The 10,317-nt window shown below is 35.8% G+C and overlaps 1 protein-coding gene across 1 annotated transcript in view; it reads right to left on the reverse strand.

Annotated features, from left to right (window-relative positions):
* LOC107666726 (RNA-binding motif, single-stranded-interacting protein 3-like) overlaps positions 1 to 10,317 on the reverse strand; it is a 135,077-nt gene that overhangs the window by 28,710 nt on the left and 96,050 nt on the right. The window contains exon 6 of the mRNA XM_016458160.1: positions 9,550 to 9,629. Coding sequence (XP_016313646.1) covers positions 9,550 to 9,629 — 80 coding nt within the window. The remainder of the gene's footprint in view (positions 1 to 9,549; positions 9,630 to 10,317) is intronic.

Here is a 10,317-nt window from a genome sequence, read left to right on the forward strand (position 1 = left end):
TAAGTCATTATAATCAGTAATTATGTCCCCACTGGATGCAACAAATGCCTCGTTTGTAATGGGTTTTATTGGTTTTGTCTCGTCGTGCCGGGAGACGGCATCACAGTATGGTAAGGGGCGTAACATTTCAGTCACACGCTTGAGGTATTCAGCCAATCACAACGCACTGGATAGTTGGCCAATCAGCGTACACCTCACTTTTCAGAACGATGAGCTTTGTAAAAATCGACACGTTTCAGAAAGGCGGGGCATAGAGGAGCAACAATAATGTACATTATGTGGAAAATAATGTGTTTTTTTAACCTTAAACCACATAAACACATTGCATTACACCAAATACACAACATAATGTTCTTTTTAGCAACGTCATATGACCTCTTTAAATAAAAAGCAAAATATATAACACATTTTTATAATAAAATTAAATAAAATTGATTAAAATCCTTAATTATTAGTGCTAATGTCAAGATACATTTATTGAAAAGATAATTTTGTGATTGAGAGTGTCACCATATTTTGAGAATTATCCAACACAAAGAATGAGCAAAAATAATAGCAATGCATGCCTTAGCAAGCGGCACTAAATATAGAGAGTGAGAGAACACATACAGTAAAAGGGAAGAAAGAAAGGAGACAGAGAGAAAGAGGCACACAGAGAATGTGAGAGAACGATATGCGCCAGCGCCAATTATGTTCGCCAGTAAGTCCAGGGAAAATAAACAGCTTCATTAGCACGTCCTTTATAGAATTTCTCCCTCTCTCTCTCCCACACATAGCGTGTGAGCACCTTGTCTGAAGCACAAACTATCCAAACATAAGACGTCAGTCAGAAGCCAGCTCAGCACTCATTAATACATCAGAATGTTCCAGATCCCTCCATGCCTCAGCGCCGGCCCGCCAAACCCTTACCTGAGACCCCTCCAGTATGACCTTACCACTGGAACACAAAAACAGCAAGAACTGAACCCAAAACAGTCCAAAAATAACCAGATCATCAGATTACTGGCAGATTCATCTTGAAAGGGGGACTGATATCTTACATTTCATTTCGATGGTGTGGTATGTAAACAGACAGAGCGCTTTGTAATAGATTAAGGATACGTTCAAACTGTGGAACAATATGGTTGTCTATAGTGGTTTGGCCCCTGCTGGTAGATGTCGTAACTACACCATCTGGCTGCAAAAAAGCATCTTCAAAATAAAAATAAAATAAATAAATAAAATAAATAAATAAATAAAAATAAAATACAAATATAAATATAAATAAATATATATTTTTAAATAAATATATTTTAAAATGTTTATTTATTTATTCCGAATTTTAACTAGGTCTCTCCCTTAGTGATTTCTGGCCTCTCCGCTGACACACATTCCCCATTCAACTCTGCAAGCAAACAAATCCTCAGAGAGTGTATCGCTACGTGGCAGCTTGATTTCCCAGTCTCACAGGCATTAGCGAGTCAAGTGGAACCAAATTTGATGGGTCATCTCAATGTCGCACACACACACTCACATGAATACACACATCAGCCTGGCCTCTCACACACTGACAGGCCCTATAATTTAGCCTCCCCTTCCATCAGCACAGACAGGATAAAAAAAAAAAAAACCCAAAAAACCCACTTTTTTGGCATGAATAAAATGAAATAAATAAATAAATACATAAAAAATATGAAATTAATTAAAAAGCAAAATACTCCAAAAATATATAATAATAATAATAATAATAATAATAATTTTACTACAAAATAACATTTTATTAATTTTTAACTACAGGGCAAAAATTAGTTAAGATGCATTGCTTGTTATATTCCTCAAGTCACTTTACATAAAAGCATCTGCTAAATGAATAAATGTAAATGTAATTAAAAAAAAATAATAATAAAAAAAAAAATAATATATGAAAATAAAATTATGGCAATACGTGGACAATTCCAAGCCCTTCACTAGCAAACTATCCTGAATTGTGATGTCAAAGGCAGCAGACAGGAAAAAAGTAAGACCATTTCATGTTTTCAAAAGCCTTTTGAAACAAATATAGAACTGGTGAAAAATTTACTATACTACACTGAAATATTACTGACATATAAGTTGCTTCTATATTTATATTGTCATAATACACAGCTGCTTTTGAACAGCCATCAATTGAAAAAAAAAAAAAAAAGGAGAAACTGCTTTTTGGAGCAAGATTGTGTAGTTACGGCATCTACCAGCAGGGGCTCACAGGGCCAAACTAACCAGCCAAACCTTGACCCCTTGCTACATATACCCATTCCCCTTTCAATTCGTTATTTTTCAGTTTCGTGTAGAGTAGTGCTTCTTTCTTGTGTCACAGTAAATAAGAAATATGTGACTGTATCTAAACCTTTCTCTTTTTACCTTCAATTACCATCAGCTAAAACATTCCAGAATGAATGCATATGTGTGTGTGTGTAGTGTTATGGCACCACATCTGTGCCTTGATTCCCAAACCCACACCATTAAGACTTCCCTCAGGCCGCTTTACTCATGAATAGGGTGAGACGGAGAGAAGAAGGGAGGGAGAAAAAAAGAAACGGATTAAGGTCGAAATCAGGATGCCGGCCAAATTGCCTGAAACGTACTTCAAGATCTGACAGAGCCCACAGGCTTGAGCTGGGCATGTAGAAAAGATCAGCAGAACGGAAGGAGCACTGGACGTCCCATGACTGGGAGCTCGTGCGTGATGGAGGGGTCACAGCGTTACACGGTGGTCATCATTATCTACCCCAGCATCAGCATGTTGCCTAAGAGCCTGTGTAATTATGAGAGCATGCAGGCCTGATGGCCCCGTCGTGGCCTTTTAGAAAAGCCTGAGTAAGCTGGATCAGGACAACACGCGAGCAAACACACACCTACAGCAGATGGAGACAAGAGGAGAACGACAGAGCAAGTGATAGCAAGCGCTTCATGAAAGTCATAAGGGTTTGGAACAACATAAGGATGAGTAAATGATGAAAGAGCTTTTATTTTAAAAAGTGAAAAGTGACGTGGCCAAGTATGGTTACCCATACTAGGAATTAGTGCTCTGCCAACTTTGTTTTGCTATTGAATAAAATACGTGCATAGAAATTTCAACAATCAATCTGTGTAAAAAGAAGAATAGGTGCGACGCAGGTGCGTAACGCTTTTTCTGTAAAAGCATACAGCAAATTTGATCTCTTTTATATCTGATGTTTTAATAACGCTACACCTGTTTGAGAGAATCTTCAGTTCAGAGCAAGTTTTGAGAGGAACCACTCGTGCAAAACACAGTTATTCCACAGGCTCGTATGATCCACTTACTACATAGTAAGTACAGAGAGAGAGAGATAGAAAGATGGAAAAGAGGAGGGGAGGGAGAGAAAATCGATTAGGCGCTATTTTTGAGCTTTAAACCTGGATATCAATACATGCATGGCTCCTTTTCAAGGCTGAATGCATTATCAGACGGCTGGCTAAGACTGTAGCAATATTCCTGACTTTAGAGAGCACAATATCACCTTATTCCAACCTGGTCTTATTCCAAAAATACGTACCTCTGTGTACTTTTTGTGCAACACTGTTTTTACGTACCTTACTGCACATTTCGCCGCAGTTTCAAAGAGAAATGTCCACTGAGTGGCGCTAAAACACGGGTTCAATACGTGAACCCTGGTACGTTTTTATTACATTGATATAGGTACGCATTGCTGTGTTTTTTATTATGTTGCTTCTGGTACGTATTGCGGCGGTTCAGAATTCAAATATCCGCATACTGTCACTAAAAGTTAATGCTCTATCGTGTTGGAAATATGCCCTACACCAAACCCAACCCTAAACCTACCCGATAGTGTTAACAAATGCAAAACTGATATAAAAACGCATTTGTTGATGCAACCGTACCATTTGAACTTCCTTATATGCAGATTGAACTGTTTTGTCGAACCGGAGCTCCTCGCCTCTCAAGTATGTCTCCGCACTCCGTGAGCTACCGAACAAACCTACCGTCGATGAAAACCCATAGATATAAAGCTGGATATGTGCGATGCTAACGTTCAAAAGTAACAGTTTTCAAATCTCCCAGCATATTAATATTGTTTTGAAGTCATAACATGATATTCTTCAAATAATTGTGCGAAAATTATGCTTTATTAATCGAAACTCTGTAAATGTGTGTGAAAAGGAATAAAAGGTGTTGCCGTTTTACTGCCTCTAGTGTTCATTTCTTTTGGAAACTGCAGTGATATGTGTAGTTATTGGTACGTATTTCGCGTCTCGCGACTGTAAATTTGTGTGAAAAGGAATAAAAGGTGTCGGAGTTTTACTGCCTCTAGTGTTCATTTATTTTGGAAACTGCAGAGATATGTACTTATTGGTACGTATTTTGCGTCTTGCTAAAAAGTGCCGCCAGGTACATTTATGCCATGAGACCAGGTAGCCTTATTTTCACTCTCTGCCTTTCACTTCTCAGAAGAAGTGGCTTTTTAAAGGGATATGTTATGCAAAAATGATATTTCAGTTAATTTACTCTCACTTGTGTTGCCCCAAACTTGTATGCCTTTCATGGAACACAAAAAGAGAAGGTTTAAAGAATGTTCACACTGTTTTGTTCTATATAGTGGCTGGGAACCACTATATAAAGCACCATAAAAGCATCGTGATGTTATCATTTACTCACCCATGTCGCTCCCAACCTGTATATGTTTCTTTCTTATGTTGAACACAAAAGAAGATATTTTGAAGAATTTTGAAGAACCAAACAGATGTTGGTCCCTATTGACTTCCATAGTAGGGAAGGAAATACTATGGAAGTCAATGGGTACCATCAACTGTTTGATTACCAGCATTCTTCAAAATATCATTTTTGGATGAATTATTCCTTTAATTGTACGTATTTTGCGTCTTGCTAAAAAGTGCCGCCAGGTACATTTATGCCATGAGACCAGGTAGCCTTATTTTCACTCTCTGCCTTTCACTTCTCAGAAGAAGTGGTTTTTAAAGGGATAAGTTATGCAAAAATGAAATTTCAGTTAATTTACTCTCACTTGTGTTGCCCCAAACTTGTATGCCTTTCATGGAACACAAAAAGAGAAGGTTTAAAGAATGTTCACACTGTTTTGTTCTATATAGTGGCTGGGAACCACTATATAAAGCACCATAAAAGCATCGTGATGGTCGCACCTGGTTAAGACACAGTGTAAAGGTAACAACAAAACTGAGTTGGCCAGGAGTCTGTTAGTACTGAGAAAAGAGAGAGCGAGACTTTAAAAGAGAGAGAGAGAGAGGTATAGATGAAGTAATCTATCATCCCTCTGTCTTTGGGTCTGACACCGAGCCGCACGCTACACCCCACAAATCACACAGCAACTGCCAGAGTTGCAGGCTGCCCTCTCCAATCTCTCTCTCTGTCTTGTCAGTTGCTTTTACACTCCCCCCAAGCCCTCTGCCTATGCCTCCTTAAAACAGAAAACAGACAGATACACACACAGACCTACTGCATCCAACAGGAATCGCATATTCTCTTTCTCATTCACCCTAACCTCTCCAGCTCTGTTTCTGTTGCCTTTGCTCGCTTTGCTCTCTCTAAGGGAAACAAGAACGCTCTGCAACAGCAGGGGAATGAACACCAAGCGCAATACTGAGGAAAATACCCTGAGCTTTGCAAAACTACACCATTAAATAACACTGTTTACAGATTTGGGCGTGCGTCTGTCATTGTTAAGGGGTGACAGAATTTACTTTCTTAATAAATGTCTCTGGTCTTTTATAAGCATGACTGCTGAGTGTTTGTTACTTTACAGGAATATTCTGAGTTCAATACTAGTTAAGCTCAATCAGCATAATGCTGATGACCATGGGAAGTAATTTTGAATTATATCCAATAATTTTCTTTAAAAATAAGCAAAAATGGAATTACAGTCTTTACAGGCACTTACAGTGGAAGTGAATGAACCAATTTTTGGGGATATAAAGCAGAAATCTGAAGGTTTTAGTTTTATAAAAGCACATATTAATTCATCTGCTAAAACTTGTGAGGTGTTTAAATCATTTTTACATTCGTTTTATTGTTTACGACATTATGTTTTCATGGACTGAAATGGTTGGTAAACAAATTTTTCATCTCAAAATCATGTAAACATTCATATGGTTTATGTCTTGTGGCTATACTTATATTGTTATATTGTATATTATATCACTTACACTGGCGTTCAAAAGTTTGGGATTAGTACGATTTTTTTAATGTTTTTTAAAGAAGTTTCTTATGCTCATCAAGTCTGTATCTATTTGATAATACAGAAAAAACTGTGCTTTTGTAAAATATGATTGCAATTTAAAATAACAGTTTTCTATTTTAATATACTTTAAAATATAATTTATTCCGGTGAAATTTCAGTTAATTTACTCTCACTTGTGTTGCCCCAAACTTGTATGCCTTTCATGGAACACAAAAAGAGAAGGTTTAAAGAATGTTCACACTGTTTTGTTCTATATAGTGGCTGGGAACCACTATATAAAGCACCATAAAAGCATCGTGTTGTTATCATTTACTCACCCATGTCGCTCCCAACCTGTATATGTTTCTTTCTTATGTTGAACACAAAAGAAGATATTTTGAAGAATTTTGAAGAACCAAACAGATGTTGGTCCCTATTGACTTCCATAGTAGGGAAGGAAATACTATGGAAGTCAATGGGTACCATCAACTGTTTGATTACCAGCATTCTTCAAAATATCATTTTTGGATGAATTATTCCTTTAAGTCTTTACTCTGCTTGGCGTGTTAGTAAGGGGCATAGCAATATATAATGTAATTTGTGATTGAGTCATTCTTTTGAGTAGAGTCTTTTTGAAGCATTGTTTGATTGTCTGAGTCATTCTTGACTTCAACTCAATTTATCGAGTATAGTCTTCTGATTTTCTTCTTTTGTGTTTCAAGGAAGAAAGTAAGTCATATGAGTTTTATTAGTAAGCAATGACTGTATTTTCATTTTTGAGTAAACTTCTTCCTCAAGCATCAATCTGTAATTTGTTTCTCTATACTGACAACAAAAATGCCACGTTTGACATTTAAAATACACTACCATTTAAAAGTTTGGGTTCTGTAAGATTTTTTTCCATTCTTTTTTGAAGGAAATAAATATTTTTATTCAATCACATTCAATTAAATTACGTGACCAGAAAAGTGACATTTCTAATATTACAAAATATTTCTATTTCAAATAAATGCTGCTCTTTTGAACTTTCTAAGAATTCTGAAAAAGTCCACAGAAAAATATTAAGCAGCACATCTGTTTTAAAAATGTATTATAATAAGCACTAAATCAGCATATTAGAATGATTTCTGAAGGATCATGTAACACTAAAAAACTGAAGTAATGGCTGCTGAAAATTCAGTTTTGCATTACAGGAATAAATTACATTTTTAAATATATTCAAATAGGAAACAGTTATCTTAAATTGTAATAATATTTCACAATATTACTGTTTTGATCAAATAAATGCTTCTTTCAAAAACATTTAAAAATCTTACTGACCCCAAACTTTTAAATGGTAGTCTATATTAATATAACATACATTATTTTATATTTTATTTAGACCAATGAGATTTCAGTGTGGATGAGGCCAGGAAAACATTTCAGAAATAGAAACCAAGTCACTGAAAAAAAAAAAAATGTCGCGGTCGCAGCTGGTTAGTAGTAACAACTCAGATTTACACAGAAGACGTTTTTATCACTTGTCGCTTTATCATGTCGCACCTGGTTAAGACACAGTGTAAAGGTAACAACAAAACTGAGTTGGCCAGGAGTCTGTTAGTACTGAGAAAAGAGAGAGCGAGACTTTAAAAGAGAGAGAGAGAGAGGTATAGATGAAGTAATCTATCATCCCTCTGTCTTTGGGTCTGACACCGAGCCGCACGCTACACCCCACAAATCACACAGCAACTGCCAGAGTTGCAGGCTGCCCTCTCCAATCTCTCTCTCTGTCTTGTCAGTTGCTTTTACACTCCCCCCAAGCCCTCTGCCTATGCCTCCTTAAAACAGAAAACAGACAGATACACACACAGACCTACTGCATCCAACAGGCCTGTGATACTTTTTTCAGGATTCTTTGATAAATAAAAAGTTAGAAAGAACAGTGTTTATTCAAAATAAAAATGTTGGGTTACAATATACACTACTATTCAAAAGTTTGGGGTCAGTACATTTTTTCTTTCTTTTTTTAAAGAAATGAATAATTTTATTCAGCAAGGATATGTTAAATGGATAAAAAGTGATAGTAAAGTCTTGTATTGTTAGAAAAGACTTCTATTTTGAATAAATGCTGTTCTTTTTAATTTTTTATTCATCAAAGAATCAAAGTAAAAAGTATCACAGGTTCCAAAAAAATATTAAGTAGCACAACAGTTTCAACATTGATAATAAATCAGTATATTAGAATAATTTCTGAAGGATCATGTGACACTGAAGACTGGAGTAATGATGCTGAAAATTCAGCGCTGCATCACAAAAATTAATTTTATTTTAAAGTATATTAAAATAGGAAACTAATATTAGAAACTGCAATAATATTTCATAATATTCATTTTTTTAAATCAAATAAATACAGCCTTGCTGAGCATTAAAAAAGAGACTCCATTAAAAATGTTACTGATCCCAAACATTTGAACAGCAGTGTATATCGTAACTTAGATTTTTACTTTTTTAAGAAAAGGAGAGACAAGTGGAACTTGATAATATGCCACAAATACCGTCTATTAAGATTATAATCTATCAGCAAATCTAATAACACATTTACCCTTTGAAATGATTTTGGAACAAGGCCAAAAAAAATAATGCCAACCAATAATATCACAGCCCACTTTTTTCAATCCAATTTAATGCGTATAGAATAGATCAAATCAAGTCCCGCCCTACATCATATCTCACTAATATTCTGTTTCGCTCTGAAATACATCACGTAATGTAAGTTAAATGCGTTCTAAATGCTGTCTTCAGTATAAATGTTTGTCTCTAGTATATGCAGTACATTCTGCTTCCCTCAGGGAACAGTTTTCCTCAGGCACACCAGGCTTAAATTAAACCTTAATCAACCTATAAATCAGATCCTGTCATATGAAGCTGATGAGCAGAGCGACTCAAAGTGGGGGGACGTGTGCTTCCTCACACGAGAGCTTTGGATCACACTGAGCTTGGGGGTTTAGTATATATCTAAATCTTGACATAGTGAGTGATACAGGTGTAATTTTGATGTCAAAATCAGCAAATCAGAGCATATTTAATATTTAAAAGGACAGTTCATAAAAAATGAGATTTCGGTCATCATTTACTTACAAAAACATATGGGTTTGGAACAACACGAGGGTGAGTAAGTGATGACAGAACTGTCATTTTTGGCTGAACTATTCCTTTAATATACAGCTATATGGAGAGGGACTTCAGAGCAATGAGATTTTACTGTGGACAGAGCTGTGAAAATAGACAACAAAATGTCAAGTTGATTGTCACTTTATCGCTTTGCACCTGGTTAGGACACAATATTGTTAGAACACACTGTGTTGTTGACACTTGCCTGGTACTCCTGGTGGGGTTTTGAGGAACTTTCCGTTGAAATGTTGAATCACCACATCACATTTCTCGGTGGACTCCATTCTGTGACAGAAAGAGAAGCGAAGAGAAACACACAGCATGAGGCAATCAGAATTAAAGTCAACGCCATAAAGTCATGACCGCAGTGAAATCACATTGAAAACTGAACAGATTTAGCTTTTTAAAACTAAAAACTTTCTTCAGCTGTGTTTTTAGTAATTTCTTGAAGATGGAGTACTATTTCTTCAGAAATTTTTGGCCCTGTGGACTTGTAGAAAATTAGCTCTATTAAAACACACTTTTCCTACTTTCACTAGTTTAATTGGTCTACTAACAATTTCCAACAGTGGATATACATTTATCACAGCCTCAACAAATGCAATTTCCACCATATTTAAAATAATGTGTTTTAATTTGGTTTGATAACATTATGCAGTTGAAATGAAATAATTGACTCCTTTAGGAGGCTAATCTCATAGCTAGCATTTTATGCATAATAAATACACAGTTAAATAATATTTTCACACTTTTGAATAAATTGACAAATGTACAGCAACAACATGATTAGAAATTATGCAAAATAACCTGCTCACAAGTGATATTTACCTTGATTTTTCTGTCTTCTCCACATATTACATATAAAACCTGCTCTTCACTGACACGCCTAGTCTCTTTGGTAAACAAGTACAATAACTTCTGATAAAACCCTATTACGGCCAAAATTATGATGGACCACAAAAAAAAAAAAGAT

The sequence above is a fragment of the Sinocyclocheilus anshuiensis genome, unplaced genomic scaffold, assembly GCF_001515605.1.
Source record: "Sinocyclocheilus anshuiensis isolate Anshui unplaced genomic scaffold, SAMN03320099.WGS_v1.1 scaffold267, whole genome shotgun sequence".
Lineage (NCBI taxonomy): Eukaryota > Metazoa > Chordata > Actinopteri > Cypriniformes > Cyprinidae > Sinocyclocheilus > Sinocyclocheilus anshuiensis.